This window comes from Cydia strobilella, chromosome 15 (assembly GCF_947568885.1).
Source record: "Cydia strobilella chromosome 15, ilCydStro3.1, whole genome shotgun sequence".
NCBI lineage: Eukaryota > Metazoa > Arthropoda > Insecta > Lepidoptera > Tortricidae > Cydia > Cydia strobilella.
In genome coordinates this window covers 10,691,110-10,710,035 of record NC_086055.1, presented here as the reverse complement: position 1 = coordinate 10,710,035, position 18,926 = coordinate 10,691,110, and the positions used below count along the sequence as shown (strand labels likewise).

The window sequence follows — 18,926 nt, the reverse complement described above, 5'->3', positions numbered from 1 at the left end:
AAACAGTCTTACTTGATATGATTCTGTTTGTACACAATTCAAAACATTCATTATTTGGAATAAACAATTAGGTAGTCAATTACATTTACGGTATATAAAACTATGAGATCAAAGTTTAATTAGCTTGTGAAATGAGTTTTATTAAAATCAGTTTTTACAACTGCGTCGAAAGGCTAACTGCCGCAATTTTGCCAGTCAGGGTGCCTAGCCAAGGTGACTATCGCTTGCGCTACGACAACGAAACGCTATGTGTCTCTCTATCACTTCAATATTAGTGCGACAGTGGCAGTTGCATTTCGTTCGCTACGGAGCGTAATCGATTGGCATATTGGCTCGCACCCTGGCAGAATAAGTGTGCGTCCACGGTAGTAGGTTTTTGTAACCCAAAGCTCTTCCTGTATGTATTCTGTAGGAGCACTTATCCAGGGGGCTCACTTGCCCCAACTGATCTCTTAACCTGTTGACCAGACGAGGAACGGCCTCTTATATTTTAATTTGACTAGACAATTAATTAGTTAACGCTATGATATTGTTGAGCTGTTAACATCTTACAAAATATCATTATCATGCAAAACGATTATTTACATTGGTTGAGTTGCACTGATAAAGAATATTAACTTTATAACACATTTTATTTGATAGCTCCATAATATTCGTAGTGAAGCAAATACATTTATACTTTGAACAAAAGTTTAACTTATAACTACTTGGGCTTTTAAAAAACACATGTATATAATTAACCATTGCCTGCCTTACTTAGTTACCTGCTGTTTTTATCCACACGACCTTGAAAGTTTCGTTACACTTATAATAGAGAGCCTTGAGAGTCCCGAGTTCAACAAAGAGGGTGAAAAACCAAGTATCAATGCTTTGTTTTACTATTTACTTTTCAATACAGATGAGTCTGCAGACTACTATTGCTGCTTACCTTCTTGCTGGTACAAGTAAGTAGCAATCGCCGAAGGGGTCTATAGGTACCATAGCCATGAAATTTGAAGTGTTTTTTAACCACCTTGATTTAGATAATATCTTTTCTTTATTTTTCCAGTGTGAATTTTTACAAAGCTATCAAATAAAAGTTTTATTTGATAGGTATCAGAATCAATACAACAATCATGAAAATACAATACTTATCACTTAACCGATTTAAATGGCTGTACAGACTAGCATACACGTTGATTTACCTTACGTAATGTCGTAGAACAAATTATTCATAGCGTTAGACCAAGAAAAGTCTGCAGAGATTTTGACAGCACACGCAGTGCCAGTGTTATTTATACGTCATAATTTCATAGAAGTTTGACGTTTAAAATAACACATGCACTGCGTGCGTGCTGTCAAAATCTCTGCAGACTTTTCTTGGTCTAACTCTATTAAAATTATAACACTATTTGTACCTATATATAAATATCTAAACACACGAATGGCTGCGGAAACAGATATATCTCAGTTTATAATTTAAAATTATAGGGATAGGTTATTCAGTTTCTGAATTTTTATGTATAAGTTACCTAGAATATTAGTGAATATATCAACCTCCGCAAGCATTCATTTTGTATCTTATTCTCACCAAAGAACACTATGTAACTTAACTGAACAGATATTGTATAGCAAAATGTGTAATTGTAAAATAGATTTGGCCGATTGAGAAGTTTGTGAATTATGCAGAAGTAATCTTCTTCCTTTATATATTCATCCTTTTATATTCTTAGGTACCTATGAATATAAAATACCATTACTTTATGCAATAGTTCAATTATTGAAGTCTTGCATTTTGTTCTTACCTACTGTCTAAGGGCCGGTACAGACGGACTGCAACCCGACTGCAACTAGTATTGGAACTGCACGACGACGTTGCAGTTCGTCTGTATCGGCCCTTATACTCTGATTTGTAATTAGATTCCAAAAAACTAACCTCACTCAGATCCTTTTTCTTTCGTAATAATGGAAAATATGTAAAGAAGTAAACTCAAATTTCCCTTTTACATACTCTAGCATTTAAAATAAATATAGATGTATCATTTTAGCTTTGTTTAGTTTCTTAAAACATACGGAAAAGAGAAAAAGTGAGGTTAGTTTTATGGAATCTAATTACAAATCAGAGTATAGTGACTGGGAAGTGATAAAGAATGAATCGGTATTATTACCAGTATGTCATAAATTATGAATTATGATCATGTCAAAGTTGCATGTATCGCTGTTTTATTGGTTCTTCCTGTAATTTTTCATCTTATTTGAACCGTATATACAAACGAAAGTAAATCCACATATTTGAGATTCCTTTTTTGTGTTAATAATCTATGCAATTTGTTGTCATGTTATCGCTTTTAAGTTATATTATACTTTGATTCCGATCCTCGAATTTTTAACTATTTGAACGAAGCCAAAAGGTCACAGCTTAACATATATAATACATATAAATTGATCATCTCTTTCCCAAGAAAGTTTACATTGCTAGGAAAAACTAGTTTAGTACAGTGGCGTTGTCTAGCAAATAAATAACGAATATAGATACCGAATTATAACTAGTTGCAGAAATAGTTTATAGTTTAATCAGTTATTCTTTTTGCGTGGATGATATACTACGTACCATGAATTTTCCTTCAATCACCTTTCGGGTTTCAGTCTGCGGTGCAGCTTTAATAAATTAGGAAACATAATTTAACTTTGAGATCAGTTTCAATTTCATGACTAGGCAAAGTCGGCGGTTGAATCGCAACGCAACGCCACTGTCGCGTATATCGTAGCTTCACCTTTTAGGCTAAGGGGGCGCGTACGGCGACGCCGACGCCGACGCCGAGTAGTCGGCGCCGTGGAGCAACGATTAGGTCTGGTACTGCAGCATAGGCGCGGCGGCCAGGTTCGCGTGGTGCCCGCTGTTCATCCGCAGGGCTGATAGCGACTTGTTGTACCACTCGTCTTCTGCGCTCATACCTGTAGAAGAAAAATGGTAACTGTAATATACCCACATTTGTTGAAGTTGCACGTAGGTGGATACTATTGGGCAGATGCTGTTTTCATATCGTTGCATTCGGTTAATCAAATACAAAAAAAAAAACATTGGCAGGACGGGTATATTTTTGAAATAACAATAAATTCATGCCATTTTCTTTTCGGTATCTAATAGTACCTACTGTACTGTCTCTTATCGTCTACGTAGAGGTAGCTGAAATCCAAACACTTATACCTAAATTGTATACCTACTTCCCTTACCTTAAGTATTTATACATACACTAGGTACACACGCAAAATTTTAATAGACATTTTGGAAAATAACGTAATATCATAGAAACATATTATTTCGACCTATTTATTTCTCTCTCATCGTGAAAACTAAGGTAGAATAATAAAACTGCGCAAAAAAGCGTACGCGGCAAGTGGTTTTCGTCCCGCCTACCTCTAGCTCCAGTTATATATACTATATACCTAGGTATATATAGGGCGCCGTAAGAGGGTCGGGAAGCGAATAGTGAGGCACTGAATCGACCCTCGCGTTTTCTCAAGATGCAATCTCGCCGCAGGAAATAAGATATTTGCCAAGACGCCGCGAGGCCGCCCGCCAAAGTAAATGTAGTGGAAATTTTCTTATTAGAATATCTACGGTACGATGCCTCGCCGCGCTCGTTTTTTGCTACGCAGGAATCTTCCAGACCGGCTCTTGTTACACGCTTTATCGCGTACCTACGCGTTTTTCTTATACACGTTACGGGGGACATTTTTTGAGCGACGCATAAGTTAATGGAAAAATTTCCATCACATTAAAAGACTAGATCCAAATTGAACTTTCAAAGATTCAGTTTCTTATACCTATATTAGTTATATGTAGTATATATTATACTGGCAAGTAGAATGAGACTGAATAGTTAAGTACTTAAAAAATTTGCAATTTAGCCCGTTCACCATTTAGTCATTTCATCACATTTCATAGATGCCTACTTATCTGTCTGCATACTAAATCACCGCGTAAATTTGCTATACTAGATTCTATATCCATAACAGTTTGCTAACTCTAACGGCAAATTAACAATTCTGCCTGTACATAGATGATGATCTGATAGATATTAGTTGCACGTACGTACCGTACTACAAATTAATAATCTCCGGCCACAGACTCAAGGATCATTAGATTAGCGCTACCCGCGTCTTCGAGACGCGCATGACGACATGTCGAAGTCACGCTTAATGGTTGCACTTATTTCTATTCTAACTAAACAATTTATTCGATTATAGTAAAAAAAAACTGACAACATATAATATGTTATGTTTTTTTCTGTTATACATATCCCGTACGGTACAGGACCGTTAGTTACCAAATAAAACTTGGTTTCAGTATGTAGTGTAAAGATACAAGAAGCAAATGGGTCGTTCTCAAAAAATTATGCCTGCGGTCTAATTGCCGCGACTCATACCATCCCATACAAAATGTATGAACAGTCGTTGCAATTAGACGCAACCGCAGACATCGTCCCCCGCCTGCGGCCACATCTCAAAATTTATAATTATTGGAAACCTAACTTTATTATTTCTAATTAAGATTGAATCTCCAATGATCATAAATTTTGAGATGTGGCCGTATAGCAGGCAGGGGACGAATATTCTCAGAGAATGGCCCAAATACAAGTAAATGACTGCATAATTACCCAAAATTTTAAATGCATCGTTCTTCGTTCGCTGCTTAATTAAAACCTTAACTTGCAGAATTTTCTAAGACCGCTGAAACGTCGTTTTTTACGATCATCTGATCCAAGTTACTCAAACAATGCGGCTGACAAAAAGAGCAAGTTTTCTCATTATTATAAGATAAGTATTTGCGTAAAACGGAGGTTGGCACTGCGATCCTGCGCTCAACTTTATAATTGCCTCGGCGGCCGTAATAGAAAGTTGATGAAAGCTGCCTCCCTTCCCTTCGCAACTTACGTCTTCTTAGCGTCATGCTCGAACATTGAATAATATTAAAACTTTATTTTTTATGTGATGAAAATGTATTAGTTGAAAACAAACTTGGGCTGATACGGTGTTTACGGAATTTAATATATTTTGTGTAGTAGCAAATACTTCATGTTACCTTGTAGGTATTTCGTTCATGTTAAGACAAGAATGTATCCTGTCTATTTATTAATTTCTTTGGAAAACTAAACTAGTACAGATATTGCCAGAACGGAAAATACTTTTACATTTGAAGAGGGAAATAACAAATAAGCGATTTTATAGCAAAAAGCTATTTTGAACTACAACTGCTTATCTGATAGGTAACTTCATGAAACTACCTAAATCGATATAGTAGGTACCTCAATAATCAATTAGGTTTTTGTGGTGAACACCTACTAGAGAAGACGATATATTTATGCAATAGATAGAAATAACTCTATTTATTGCATCGGATACACGCTTCCTTACTATACCTATAGTTACTATATGCTTGACTAACTAGATATCAATAAAACATCCATACCTCAAATAAATGAATCTTAAATACATTATATAAATTTACAAAAATGGGGCATTGTCCCCGTGATCTCGGAGAAGACGGGCTAAAATTGACATCAACATCTTCTAGCTGCGCGAGTTTTTCGAACAACCCGCTCTTGGTCTTGTTTATCAACTTGAACGTTTTGTACACAGTTCCCTATAGGGATGTCGCGTTTTCGTAAATAATAATATGTAAAAATCGTGAGAGTTTAAATCAGTGTAGGTACGGATGAACACGGATGTGTTTATTATACAAATTGACCATTAGATTCGCAGTTAAAGAAATTTTTGACTAGATTAGTCTATACTGTCTACAAATCATAATAGACTGTCCCAGCGATTATTAGATTGAAAGTAGAGGAATTAGCGTAGCCGCGAAGTTTTTTTGATTCAGCTAAAATAGTCGGGAACTCGCATGGTACACTCCACATGCAAGCGGCCTAGCTACGACATATACGGGCCAAGCACTATTATGAATAATGACATTGCTTTTACATAATGCCATGATTAATTACAGTGTAGTAATTGGAACGAAGGAATGACGGTACGTTTATAGCCCTAAAAAAGATCAACTTACCCATGGCATCTTGCCTCATGCCGACGGCGCTCATGTTGGCTCCGTGGCCCATGGAGAAGCCCTGGGTCATGGGGTACGAGCCCCCGCCCATTTGCGAGAGTGAGAAGATGTCCTTTTGCAGCTCCTCGTAGCTCCCGTGGTGCTGCGAAAAAAGAAAAAAAGTTACACCGGTTTAACGACATGATATGCAAAAAAACCGAAATCAAATCCTGGCCCTTGTTTCTTAGGTAATAAGTACTAATAACTAGAACTGAGGAGCCGCTAATAATGGCTAATTGCAAGAGATTAAATTCTCTAATAAGTTTAGTACCAACTGGCCTTATTGATGTAAGTTTATCATTGATAAGTGGTGGCAAAAATACATTGATTGAGTAAGATGCGTAAAATCTAAGACAATTTCGTGCTTCGAATTTGACAGGTAAATGAGATGGCGCTGTACAGCTCCGTACATTTTGCGGCAACTCTGATTGTCTAAAGTTGACGTTTGACAAATCAGTGACCGTAAAACATATGGCGCAGTACAGCGCCATCTGCTTTGGATGTCAAAATAAGGGGCACGTTTTTTTCTTAGGCTTTACCTCTCTATTACAATCAATTCTCTTTGGTGGTGGTTTGACCGTGCGTGAATCTCACGTTTGAAGAGGTGCAAAAAGTTTTTGTACCTGGCTGTTAGGTGTAAAATTTTGACTAGTGCCATGTTTAATAATCATTACCTAAGTAGTATTTTCCGGTAGTGTTTGCAGCAGCCAATGGTGGATCCAGGGGGTGGGGGTCATGGGGGTCATGGGGGCCCTGGCTGGGTCTAGGACAACATTAGATATTTTTCTAAACTGGCGACCCCCGTTTATAGTCGGGTGACCTTACTATGAAGCTATATCCGCTCTTGGCATCGGCTCAGTCAAAAGGCAGTAGTAACACAGGTACCAAGTTTAAAGGTGATATCATAAAGCGTATTATTACTGTCTTAATACTGCATTAATAGTGACCACTATCCACACTACAATACAGTATAGCTGTTTAGATTAATACAAACGTTAAGTCACTGTCATGAATCAGACGTGCGATACTGAAACGCGCGTTTGGATCGCGCATGTGTGACCGGCTTTAGTAAAGTTATGGTTTTACCGGTGTCATCAATTTTTGGCGCATGGTAATCATTATTAAGTGGTGGTCGTTTATCGCGCACTGATCGAAGCCCGCTAATGGGCAATTGCGATCGCGATCGGGTTAGGTCTTGCGTGAAATATTTTATTCATAACTTATTATATTAATGCAAATTAACTTTATGGGGTACCTCAAAGAAAAAAAATATATAAACCAAAAGTAGAGGCAATTGACAAGTTAGGCAGTTAGCTGAGAACGGGTAGGAAGATTTCTATTACTAATTAAGAAAATGTATATGCTTAAATTTTTTAACACTTGAAACGCTCACTACGCCTTTAAGCCATACGTACCACACAATTATGTGAATTAAACCATATTTTTGGCTTAAGTTAGTATGACTCACGACACGTTTAACTTCGATTGTCGCTAATATTGTGCCCATAAAACACAAAACCAAAACCTTACACTGTAAAGTGGCCCATTTTCATCACGTTTATGTAGGTACACAACCAGTAGTATTCCAGAACATAGAGAAATAAGTATCTAAGCTTAGAGTACTCACTCCATACCTCTACCACAGAATAAGTAATAGTATTATCATACAGAACGGCCACGCACCGCCCCGCCCCGACTCGAATTACCTCGCCCCGCGACAGAAATCAGGCGGACTTCTGGCGTGCTCTCAGTACTATTTTTAAGCAACTTACTCACACTATGACGCATGACGCGTATACGAACGAACGTGCCGTTCACACATAGAAACGCAAGTGATTATTGATGTATAGCGTGTCCGCCCTGTGCCTCTACATAGAGAAAATCCATTTATAACAAGTTTTGAGAGAGCTTTGCGAAAACTTATATAAGTACTTATAGATTTGAGAGAGTGTAAACTTATAAACAATAATACCATACTAAACCTAACTTACAACTTATTGTTATTAAGTAAGTATAGCCATGTATGTGATGTGCACTCTAAGCTTACTTATTTACCTATGATAAGTGCCACATTTGTACCTATTGACAACGGCTAGACATACAAGGCTAGAACGCATCTCGGCTAGTTGAAGTGGTCTGAGATATATTCAGCTATCATATAATAGCTAGCTAGACTGACCCACCCAGTAGTACCCAGAGTACCCAGTCTAGACTGGGTGTTAGTCCGTAGACAGCAACACTGGCTCTTAGTTCGACATATTGTATTATGTTTACTGGATCTCCAACGGATCTGCGTAGACCGTGTGCAGGTTACTTAATAGGACAGAATGTTCTTAAGGGGCTACCCGAGGTTTTCATCGATTTTTGACAAGTTTTGAATCCGTATCTCCTACTTTTGCACTACTATACATATACCTAGAATTATAAGACAAACGGCTATCGGTTCTTCAATCTTATATCTCCATTTTTGTCTACCGGATTTTGAAAGAAATAAATACTTATTTATTTATGATTTTTTTAATCATCGTCCAAAAAAAACACTTTTTTTGGTTTCTCGATTGCTGTGAAAGATCTTACATATACGAAATATACATATTTGGGTTCGTCTTTCATTCTAAACTAATTAACACAAAACGTATGGCCAAATATCTCGAAAACAATGAACTTTGAAGTAAATATGGGATACTATATAACTTAAAGCCGTTGCTATTAATATGATAAGCTACAAAAAACATAAGAAAACTAAGGGATTCAGATCGAAGGTCATTGGGGCATGGGATCCCCTTAAAGCCTGATAAGTTTCTATGTAGCCCTGAGATAGTGTCGCTACAAACAGCTTATATATATATGGCAATAATGTGCGTACCTAGTAGGTACCAATACACACTGTACAGTGTGTATTGGCTTCGTATTAACATTTGTAGAATGTCCAAACATTGTTTTCAGAGAATCGAAGTTAACACATGCTTTCGGCATAATAATTACCTATTCAACAAAATTTGATTTCAAATATTCAATATTAAAATGGCTTATGGCATGTATTTATCGAAACATCTATATTTATTATGTTTTCAAGTGAGACGTCATTTTGTAACGATGGCAATGGCGGGAGCGTCTGTTTTTTTTTTACGCAGAGTTACATATAGAGTTAGATCAAAAAAAGTCTGCAACGATTTTGATAGCACACGCATTGCATGTGTTATTTTAAACGTCAAACTTCTATGAAATTACGACGTATAAATAACACTTGCACTGCGTATGCTATCAAAATCGTTGCAGACTTTTCTTGTCTAACTCTACCTACTTATTTAAATAATAAAAAAAACCTATTAACGCGTTCGCTGACATTACGTCTGCAAGCGGAGTACCTGCTTGTAGGCTTAATGACGCTTAACACTAGCACTGCCAGCGAATGAGTTAAGTTAATCCCAAACTAAGCATTTAAATACAACCGCACTACCTCTATTAAATGTTAGTCAGTATCAATTGTGTCAACGACCAATTTCAAAACATTGTTTGTTGAAATGCTACGCGATCCTTTGTCCCTTTTTTGATGTATATATTTGTATTCAAATTCTCTCATCTTTGCGAATCATTTTTGGCGATACAGACCGGGCCTAGTGCGGGGACCTCTGCAATTTCTGTATATGCACTGCTTCTTACTTCTGTATATGCGCATTAATATCAATTTACTTATTGTTATCTCTGTGTAACTTTTCTTTTTCTATGTGCAATAAAGACACTTTTATTTTTATCTTATCTTATTTTTGCGGTTAAATCGTTTATTTTTGCGAATTTTTTTCTTCTAAAGCTTAGACTAAATTTATTTATTGTTTCTCTTCTAGGCAAAGATCTGCTTAGAAGTCATAATAAAAAAAAAACAACAGTTGCATCCTAAGAACACTGCGCCGGGGCCCGCTGCGCCGCGCTTCTTATGAAATTGACTGGCAGTCATTTAATCTACAAATAAGAGTGCTGGAGTAGAAAAAGAAATTAGTACCACTGAAAATTTGCTACATGGCAAAGGCCAAATATAATCTTGCCGGGCTTTAACTCACACAATGATAGGTTGATGCCATCGTTTACTGTAGCATAACAGAATTAAGGGACCCACTGATTATTACCAGTCCGCCGGACGATATCGGCCTGTCAGTTGTTCGGAACTGTCAAATTTTTGTTCTGACTGACAGGCTGATATCGTCCGGCGGACTGATAAACAGTGGGTCCATTTAGAGTAAACTGAAAGCAGATATAAAAATCCTGATTTATTTGTTTCAGGCGTTTTTCATAAGAGTTGAATCACTATAATAATATACACTTTTAGTCATAAGATATATAGATTTACAGTGCATACGGTGCTACTTTGCTGCACTAGTGCGATAATTCGCACATTACGTGAATATGTCGAAAATTTTATGGGCCATATGTACTGTAAAACGTTGTACGATACATGTGCGAATAGGTAATTCGCAACTCGTGTCGATTTAAAACACCCTTCGGTCGTGTTTTAATTTATCGCCACTCTGCGAATTTCCTATTTTTTGTACTTGTTTCGTAGTGTACTTTATGCGGTAATTCTTATTCAATACACGCCCGCAAATACTAAGATGTCTACAGAACCAAAACAAATATTGTATACCCAAATATAACAACATATATGGCACTAGGCTGTACACATATATATTACCTAAAATATTGAATGATCTGCCAGAAGTTGTTTGTGCTAAATATTTAAATGGTAAACATATAAAAAATGTCGTTAAAATGCACTTATTAAAAACTAACGACACAAGCTATGTATACTAAGAATCATATTTATGATAAGATATAGGATATAATATTGTTTTTCTTTATGTTATTCTCGAACTCCCCATCGGCACACAAACCTCCATAAGGTTTTGCCTACGATGGGTCTTGTAATGATCTAAAAAAACTGTAATTTGCTTCCTTATTCAATAAATTAAAAAAAAAAAAAAAAAAAAAATAAACGTCAGTTTACTCTATTTTTGGATTCCACTACAGTTTATTCAAATCACATCAGCTTTAGATAATCGATCCATAGGTCCGAATCACATAACGATAGTTTCACACATCTGTCACTCACCATAAAATAAAGAGACACATTTCCACCGCAATCAAAACAAAAGCGCCTCAGGCTGCATATTTTCGCGTATGACCGCGCGCGCGCCGCGCAATCGGATTATCGCGTAATCAGCGTTGATTAGCGCCGCATAGTAATGAGGCGAACATTGCGCGCACTTGCTTGTAGTGCATTGTTTTCAGCCTGATTGTGCCTCGCGAGGCACGAAACAATGGCGCCTATCGGCAAAGTTTAGCTGTGGAATATTGTAAAGCTTCAAATGATAGATGTTTTCGAATTTAAACGGTCGTAAGTCATACTAACATTAAGATAATACGTGATACGTGAGTTAAACCGTAAGATTATTGGTGTTTTATTCGAACGTGTTGAGATAAAACATAACTACCTATACTACTAAAAAAAGCGTGATCGGGAAAAACACGGGTCACTGTGGCAACTTTCATCTCATCCCATACCTCGTTACCCGTTACATTGTTATTTCACAAAGTACTGTATAAATAAAATCATTTTTTAATGTACCAATGTAAGGTACAGTAAAGCATACAGAGCATACTAGATTTTATCTACCTAGCGTCTCTCTATGATCTGTGAAAAGAGCGCAAAGTTTGTACCAACCTGTGGATACCGGTTGATGGTGTTGGGGTGAGGGTAAGGCTGGTAGCCCCGGTAGCCCTGGATGTTGCGCATCATACCGTTGCAGCCAGGTAGTACCGCCGGCGCTAGCGCCTTCTGTAGTTGTTTTTCTTGCTTGCGGTATTTGGCACGCCGATTTTGAAACCAGACCTAAAACAATATTAATATTTACACCTATGTTTAACATTTGAACAAATAAAAGTAGAATTCCAAGTTTTCACATTAAATAGTTCATAAGTACGGTTGCTATATCGACTAAACTAAATAAAAAAGCTTTAGATATCTGAAGCTCAGTAAACGTAAACGTCATTAGGTTTAGTACGTGACAGTTTTAAGCGATTTGCAGTGTGCCAAGGCTGAAACCAAGCTCTACAACTACTTATTATACAGTAAGAGAAGTTCAGAGTGTAACCCAATTTGATATGTTTTTTAAATAATTTTACTCGTACTGTAAAATAAAATAATACGAGTTTATTCTCTCACACATCTATTTGCTTATAATCTGACTACATATTCAATGAAAGACGATCCTTAGACTATTAAGTAGTTACTTCTATTTCTAGCTAGGTACTTCTCCCGAAAATCGTCATGAATGAATGTCTTTCTCCGAAGTTAAGCAATAATTAGGATTAGGAACACATGTTTAAATTTTTCGGTCCTCAAACTCACAAATTGCGCTAATATTTGCTTTAGTTATGCATTTTTTATTGTTTAAAGAAAAAATGCAGCTCGAATATTTGTGTAAATATGCTTTGTGTAAAAAAGCGAAATCGATACGCCGTATAGTTACTTAATCGAATGAACCGCTCACGAATACATACTTCCATCGTTTAATAACATTAACTACAACATAAAAGACGAAACAACAAAACATAGAAGCGAGTATAGTCTAATCTGCGTGTTGTCAACAGGAATGAGCGTATGTCGTTTGATATGGTGATTACAGCTGATTAGAGGGGTGGGCCCGACGGGAGGGCCGCGCCCTCTACGCACTCTCCATATAAATAAACCGATACACCCTATATAGGTATAGGGTAGCCAAACCCTCCCTACGCGTACCTATATACTTGTATTAACTGTAGGAGGAAACGTAAATGGGATATTAGTTTTTGCGCTGACATTCTACGCGTTGTAGTGGAAAATGAGGCAATATCCGACTGGTTTAAATGACGATGCGAGGTTTTGGTAGCTTTGTTGGTTTATTTTTGAAAGCGATTGAATTGTTTGATCTACTATTTTCCTTATTATTATTACACATTGGACTACATTTTATTGCATTAAGTTACTAGCCACAAACTTTATAAGTCTCAATACCTACTCGATGAAATATCTTTGATCAAAGTCGAGCGTTTGTCAATCGCATATATTTTGCCAATTATCATCTCTGAATTTGTAACTTAATAAAATGGGGCCCTGTATATGTACCTATTTAATATTCATTAGTAAGCAACGAACTTGAGGAGCTATAGAAGACTAGAGCTTAAAAATGACCCCACGGGAATACTACGCGTACGAGTATATGTTGACAACGTCAAGTATTGTAATGCCGCGCAAGAGGTTTGACATACATACCTATAGAATTTTATTTTAGCCAATTAAAACTTATATTGACTAATGATAACAGGAAATGGGGTATTGGGTAAAAAATGTATTGACAAAAGTCCATATTTATAATAATAATAAAATATATTTATTATTTTAATGAGTGATTATTTGGATCATAAATTTTGATTATGTAAATAATCGCTTCAACAGTCCAAAAAAAGGTGTCCGCATCCCCCCTTACTTTTGAATTGGACGTACGAAAAAAGCCGGACAAGTGCGAGTCGGACTCGCGCACGAAGGATTCCGCACCATTATGCAAAAAACGGCAAAAAAATCACATTTGTTGTATGGGAGCCCCACTTAAATATTTATTTGATTCTGTTTTTAGTATTTGTTGTTATAGAGACAACAGAAATACATCATCTGTGAAAATTTCAACTGTCTGGCTATCACGGTTCATGAGATACAGCCTGGTGACAGACGGACAGACAGACGGACGGACGGACGGACAGCGGAGTCTTAGTAATAGGGTCCCGTTTACATTTTTACCGTTTGAGTACGGAACCCTAAAAAATTAGAATACACGAAATACAATTTTTTTTCATTTCTACTATCTGCTAAAAATATAACACCATGAAATGTTCTGAAAATTGTTTGTTTTTTTAACTTCAAACTATATTTTAAAGCATGTAACATGTTTTTACTCTTTTATTACGTCCTTTACGTTAGGAATTGTTTACCTTTCAGGTCGGCAAAACGCACAAAAAGGCTTCAAAGCAATCATGCACAAGTTCAACAGAAAATGATGGGAGTTTTCCTATAACGCCAACCGGGATAATTGCCACTATGGGGTTATTGCGTCTATTCGAGTTACTTTTTAAACGACATTAGTTACTACAGCTGCCTCTAGAGAAAAAGATCAGAACTACTTGGAGGACAACACGTAACATAGAGTGCGTTTTACCGAATCGTATTCAAATAGTTCGTTATTTTGAGAACTAGTTTTACCTCAGACCTACACAACACAGTGTATGAGGTAAGTCAACAAAATACGTTTACATCCTTGTTATTCTTCAGATATTTGGTAATATTTAGAAATAAATGTGCTCAATATTGATTAACTGAGACATGTGAACCACAATTTGTATTAATAATATTTCTGTTTTGGAAAAAATCCATGTCAAATTCTTGGAGGATATTTTCAACGGGGCAAAATGCGTCAATAATGTTGAGGTCTATGTAACGATTTGCCCCAATGTCAGTGGTCAACAACCTTTTTACTAGATACGTAGTTTTACCAGTAGGTATACTTGATACGTAGTTTTAGCAGCTATTCAAGAAAATTTCGTCAGAATAAAAGCTTGCGAAGTTATAATTTCAACCCTTCGACCATACAGCATTTTCTAATGCTAGCTTTTTTAAGGAACGGAAATTGCTTCTTGCTTGCTAAATTTTGCAAATCTGCCCAACTCCAAAGGCGTCTAAATTTCCGTTTTTAAAAAACATCTCTATAAATATATTAATTATAGTGCAACGAAAAAGTTACTTCACGAATTATCATGGCAAAGAGTACATACATACACATGATACACACAGCAAAAGACTATTTCAATACACTTATTAAATATTTTATAATACCTATGGGGTTAAAGGAAAGTAAAAAATAATAAAAAAACAGTAACGCAATTGCCCCGGTTGACCTTACAAAGAGTAAATTAATGTGACTGAAAATTTCAATTCGTTTATAAATAATACTTTTTGAGTAAAACATGTAACATTGAAATACTTTTGGTTGTTATTACTTTTTAGGTTTTTAGTAAAGAGGTCCTTTGTTTGCTTTTGTACTACCTATAGGTAATTAAAATTACTTTTTAATATTGGGTTCAATTAATTTTTCCAAGTTCTATAATAAGTTGAATGTGTTGTAAATTACAGTAGGTAGGTAAGTTCCCATAAATCTGTATACTTAACTTTTGCTGAAACTTCATTATAGCAACAGTTAATAGATAAGTAGTCATTTAAAATTTATATTTTTTGGGTAATTATTATTATTCCATTTGCACCAATTCAGAGAAAATAGCTCTAATACTTCAATAATGATGATCTAACAAAATTTTATGATCTTTTGTAATCAGTAAACTGAAAAGGTCGCTATAATCAAGTATTTATATAGGCTTAAAGCCTGTTAACCTTTCAGATAAACTCCTCTCCGAGCGACATTTAAAGGCACATAAAGCTTAATTCAGTAAAGATCCCTCGCTGAAGCTAAAACATTCATCGTTTAACAAAGACGAATAGATAGGTATTTTCCGAGGCCGAGTTATCCGGAGAAAACGGTCGCCTTTAAACTGAAAAAGCACGGGATCCAACAAAACATTTTCTTATTTCCAATTGTAGAATTCATTTGAGGGCAGAGACAATGTCGGCGGCGCGCGGGGAGGATGAACGGCTAACTTCGTTACGGATCCATTTGATGGGATTGCAATGCCTCAGGGGCCACCCGCCTCCCGCTACCCTCGCAAGCCCGACAACGCTGTATTTTTATATCGAAATTTCCTCTAGAAGGAGGGAAAGCGACGTCGCTGTCGTCTTTAACGTTTACATTCTTATGTAGCGTCGCCTAAACGTTAATAGCCTCCTGCGGAGCGCGTGCGAGCGTACCTACTCACTCTTTCAACAAACAACAAAGAGGTCCTATGTCTCCATTATGATCCTATGTCTATGGAACCTTTCGGTCATGATGTGTGCGCATGCCGGCACTCCACACGTGGCACATACGCCAGTGTTTCACGTGCTTTTAGCGGTAGGTATATATATGTACATCGTACGTCCCCGATCTAATGTCATTTCGTGGAACCTTTCATTTTCTTAAGTCGAACTTTGCCGTTGAAATAAAAGAGTCATTTACCGTCTCTTGATGGAGTGTCAGTGAATAAAACATTACTCGTTTGAACTTATACATGGACGTAATGGAACACTCTATTGTTAAATTGCGTGTAATATTTTCTTGTTAGGTTTTTTCGTGACGAAATTTAAAGGAAGCTTTCGTTGTAAGTCTGTATAAAACATCTAAAGCGTCGAATTTGGTGCCCGGGGACAAATCAATAGCGCGCGCCCTGAGGGATTGAGCAATTTTAAAACTGAGATAAAGATCGCTCAGAGTGACTGCAAGCATTTCGTATTCATACAGTCCAGACGACAGATGGCGTTAATTCAATCTGCCTCCGGCCTACTCTCTAAATTATATTATGCGAGTATTCGCATCATTGATATTTCGACAATTCTGTTTAAGTTCTGTTAGGGCGTTATATTTTGCGCTTTTGTATGACCTATATGTTTTGGTTTTGTGAATTGGTTATTAAGCCTTTTTGTAACATTTTTAAAGCATTTTACTTAAAGAAAAAAAAACAATGTATGTATACAAAATAATACAAAATTTTACATGATTTATGCTGGTTTTTTTTTACTACATATGTAGGTAGACTATGTTGCTGAAAAATATTACTTCTGTAATGTAATGGGCTTAGAAACAACTCATAGCTTATCTATTTCCAGTTTCCACTGGCCTGATTACTGACAATTTTTAACATAGGCACATGATGACAGATTTTGAAAATCTGTCCTATAATATAAAAAACATAAATTATTTACTATGAATAACTAACTCTTATAAATCTTAAAGACGGTATAAATTATAGGCGCACTAGTTCACGACAGTAATGAACCCTAAAAAGGAACATAAAACTACAAAAAACAATACAATTCAAAAATAAAGAAAAATTATAAAAAGTAAACATGTGAAAAGGTGCGTCGTTTAGAGACGGTTATAATAAAAAATCGAAAAATATCAAACGAAAGGGTATAGCTGTGGTTAATAGGTAAACATGAGTAAAAATATTATCTAGAGAGGAAAATGGGGACTACATTTGTATAGAGATGCGGTCACAACGAAGCGTTCCTCTTACAGCAAGTCAGTTACGAAACATTATTTAACGCACTAGCTACCTATTTACCTAATACCTACCTACAGTAGCGGAAAAAAATCTATCATGCCGCAATTTTTATGCGGGCATTTGTTCGAAAATTCCTGAAATTAGACTTTACATCATGTAAACAATGATTGTATCATTATCACGACCATATAATCCATATAATATAGTATATACTTACCTACGTCCCACTGCACGTGGCAATAGGCAGCCACGTTATGCGGATTGGGGACTTCACACACACCAATTAATGTATCTTATAATTATTGAATTTCTTATTTGAAAACACTCAAAAGCGAATCTTACCAACAATTAAACCTAGAGGATCGATTTTTCGCCCCTTGTTAGCCTCTGGTTTGAAAATTAAATCGAATCAGTACTTTACAATTTAATGCCCACCGGTGTACTGCGAAAACTCGGACAAACTAATTAATTTTAAAATGTACCCTAGTTTGATAGAATTGTCGTTTTCATATGTCCCTATATCGTAAATTTTATCGAAATCGCTAGAGCCGTTTCTGAGAAATAACCAAAAATATTATGCAAATGTACCTGAAAAAATATGATAGATTATTTTCCGCTACTGCAGGTTACCTACGGACTATTACTTTTTTTTAAAGAGAATGAAGATTAAGAAAAACTGTGAAAGAACTAACCTGTATCCTCGCTTCATTCAGCTTGGTCGTCCGCGCGAGCTCTTCTCTACAGTAAATATCAGGGTAGTGTGATTTCGCGAATGCTGCTTCTAATTCTGCTAATTGTTCCTGTGCAACAAACATTCATTTTAGCACTTTTATTTTAAGGTCAATGTGGCGAATACCGTTTATAAGGGAAGACCGTCTACAAGCTTTTTCGTCGCTTTTAACTCTTGTTTTTGTATACATACTCCACTTACAGAATGTCGGTAGAGCAAAAAGAGTGAAGCTATTCCTTTCTGATTGTGTCTGAGCGACGTACTTACGTATACAAATATATAAATAAAATATTATTATATGACTAAGTCCCACGGTAAGCCCGAAGAGGCTTATGGGTACTCAGACAATTATATATACAATATACAGGGTGATCAATCCAAATGGGTCAGTATGGAGAAGTCAGTAACTATGAGAGATAGCGACATCTGTTCTTAGGAACTATGGCTTCGATTTTAAATTGAATATATTATTCTTTTGAAGTTTTTAATTTAAACTGAGAAACTTTACACACTTCCTACTTCGTCGGTAGTACTTCCGCCGCGCCTAAGCGGCGTTTAATTGTTTGGAATACGGTGCAACGGTGAACAGTGTTTCAGAACGTAGTTTGTGTGTAAATTCTCTTAACTATAGAACATAAAAGTAATATATGTTTCAACTCTTGCCATACTCTGAACGGTTACTATCTAACTATGTAACTCACAAAAATTTGTCCGTCACATAGAAAACATCACATCGACATCCAATCAGCCGAAATGTTTGAAACGGCAAATTTTATGGGAGATAGATACTTAGTTCCGACGTCACTACAATTCTACAGTTATCTGAATAAGGGTGCTCGTATGCCGTTTCCTCCGGGGCGCAGAGCACGAAGATCTTGT

At 36.4% G+C, this 18,926-nt stretch overlaps 1 protein-coding gene across 1 annotated transcript in view; it reads right to left on the bottom strand.

The window, feature by feature from the left end:
• Positions 1-2,604: 2,604 nt before the first annotated feature.
• LOC134748032 (homeobox protein XHOX-7.1') overlaps positions 2,605-18,926 on the bottom strand; it is a 34,374-nt gene continuing 18,052 nt past the window's right edge. The window contains exons 3-6 of the mRNA XM_063682754.1: positions 18,010-18,117; positions 11,802-11,969; positions 6,047-6,188; positions 2,605-2,934 (exon numbers count right to left, since the gene is read on the bottom strand). Coding sequence (XP_063538824.1) covers positions 2,825-2,934; positions 6,047-6,188; positions 11,802-11,969; positions 18,010-18,117 — 528 coding nt within the window. The 3' untranslated portion in view covers positions 2,605-2,824. The remainder of the gene's footprint in view (positions 2,935-6,046; positions 6,189-11,801; positions 11,970-18,009; positions 18,118-18,926) is intronic.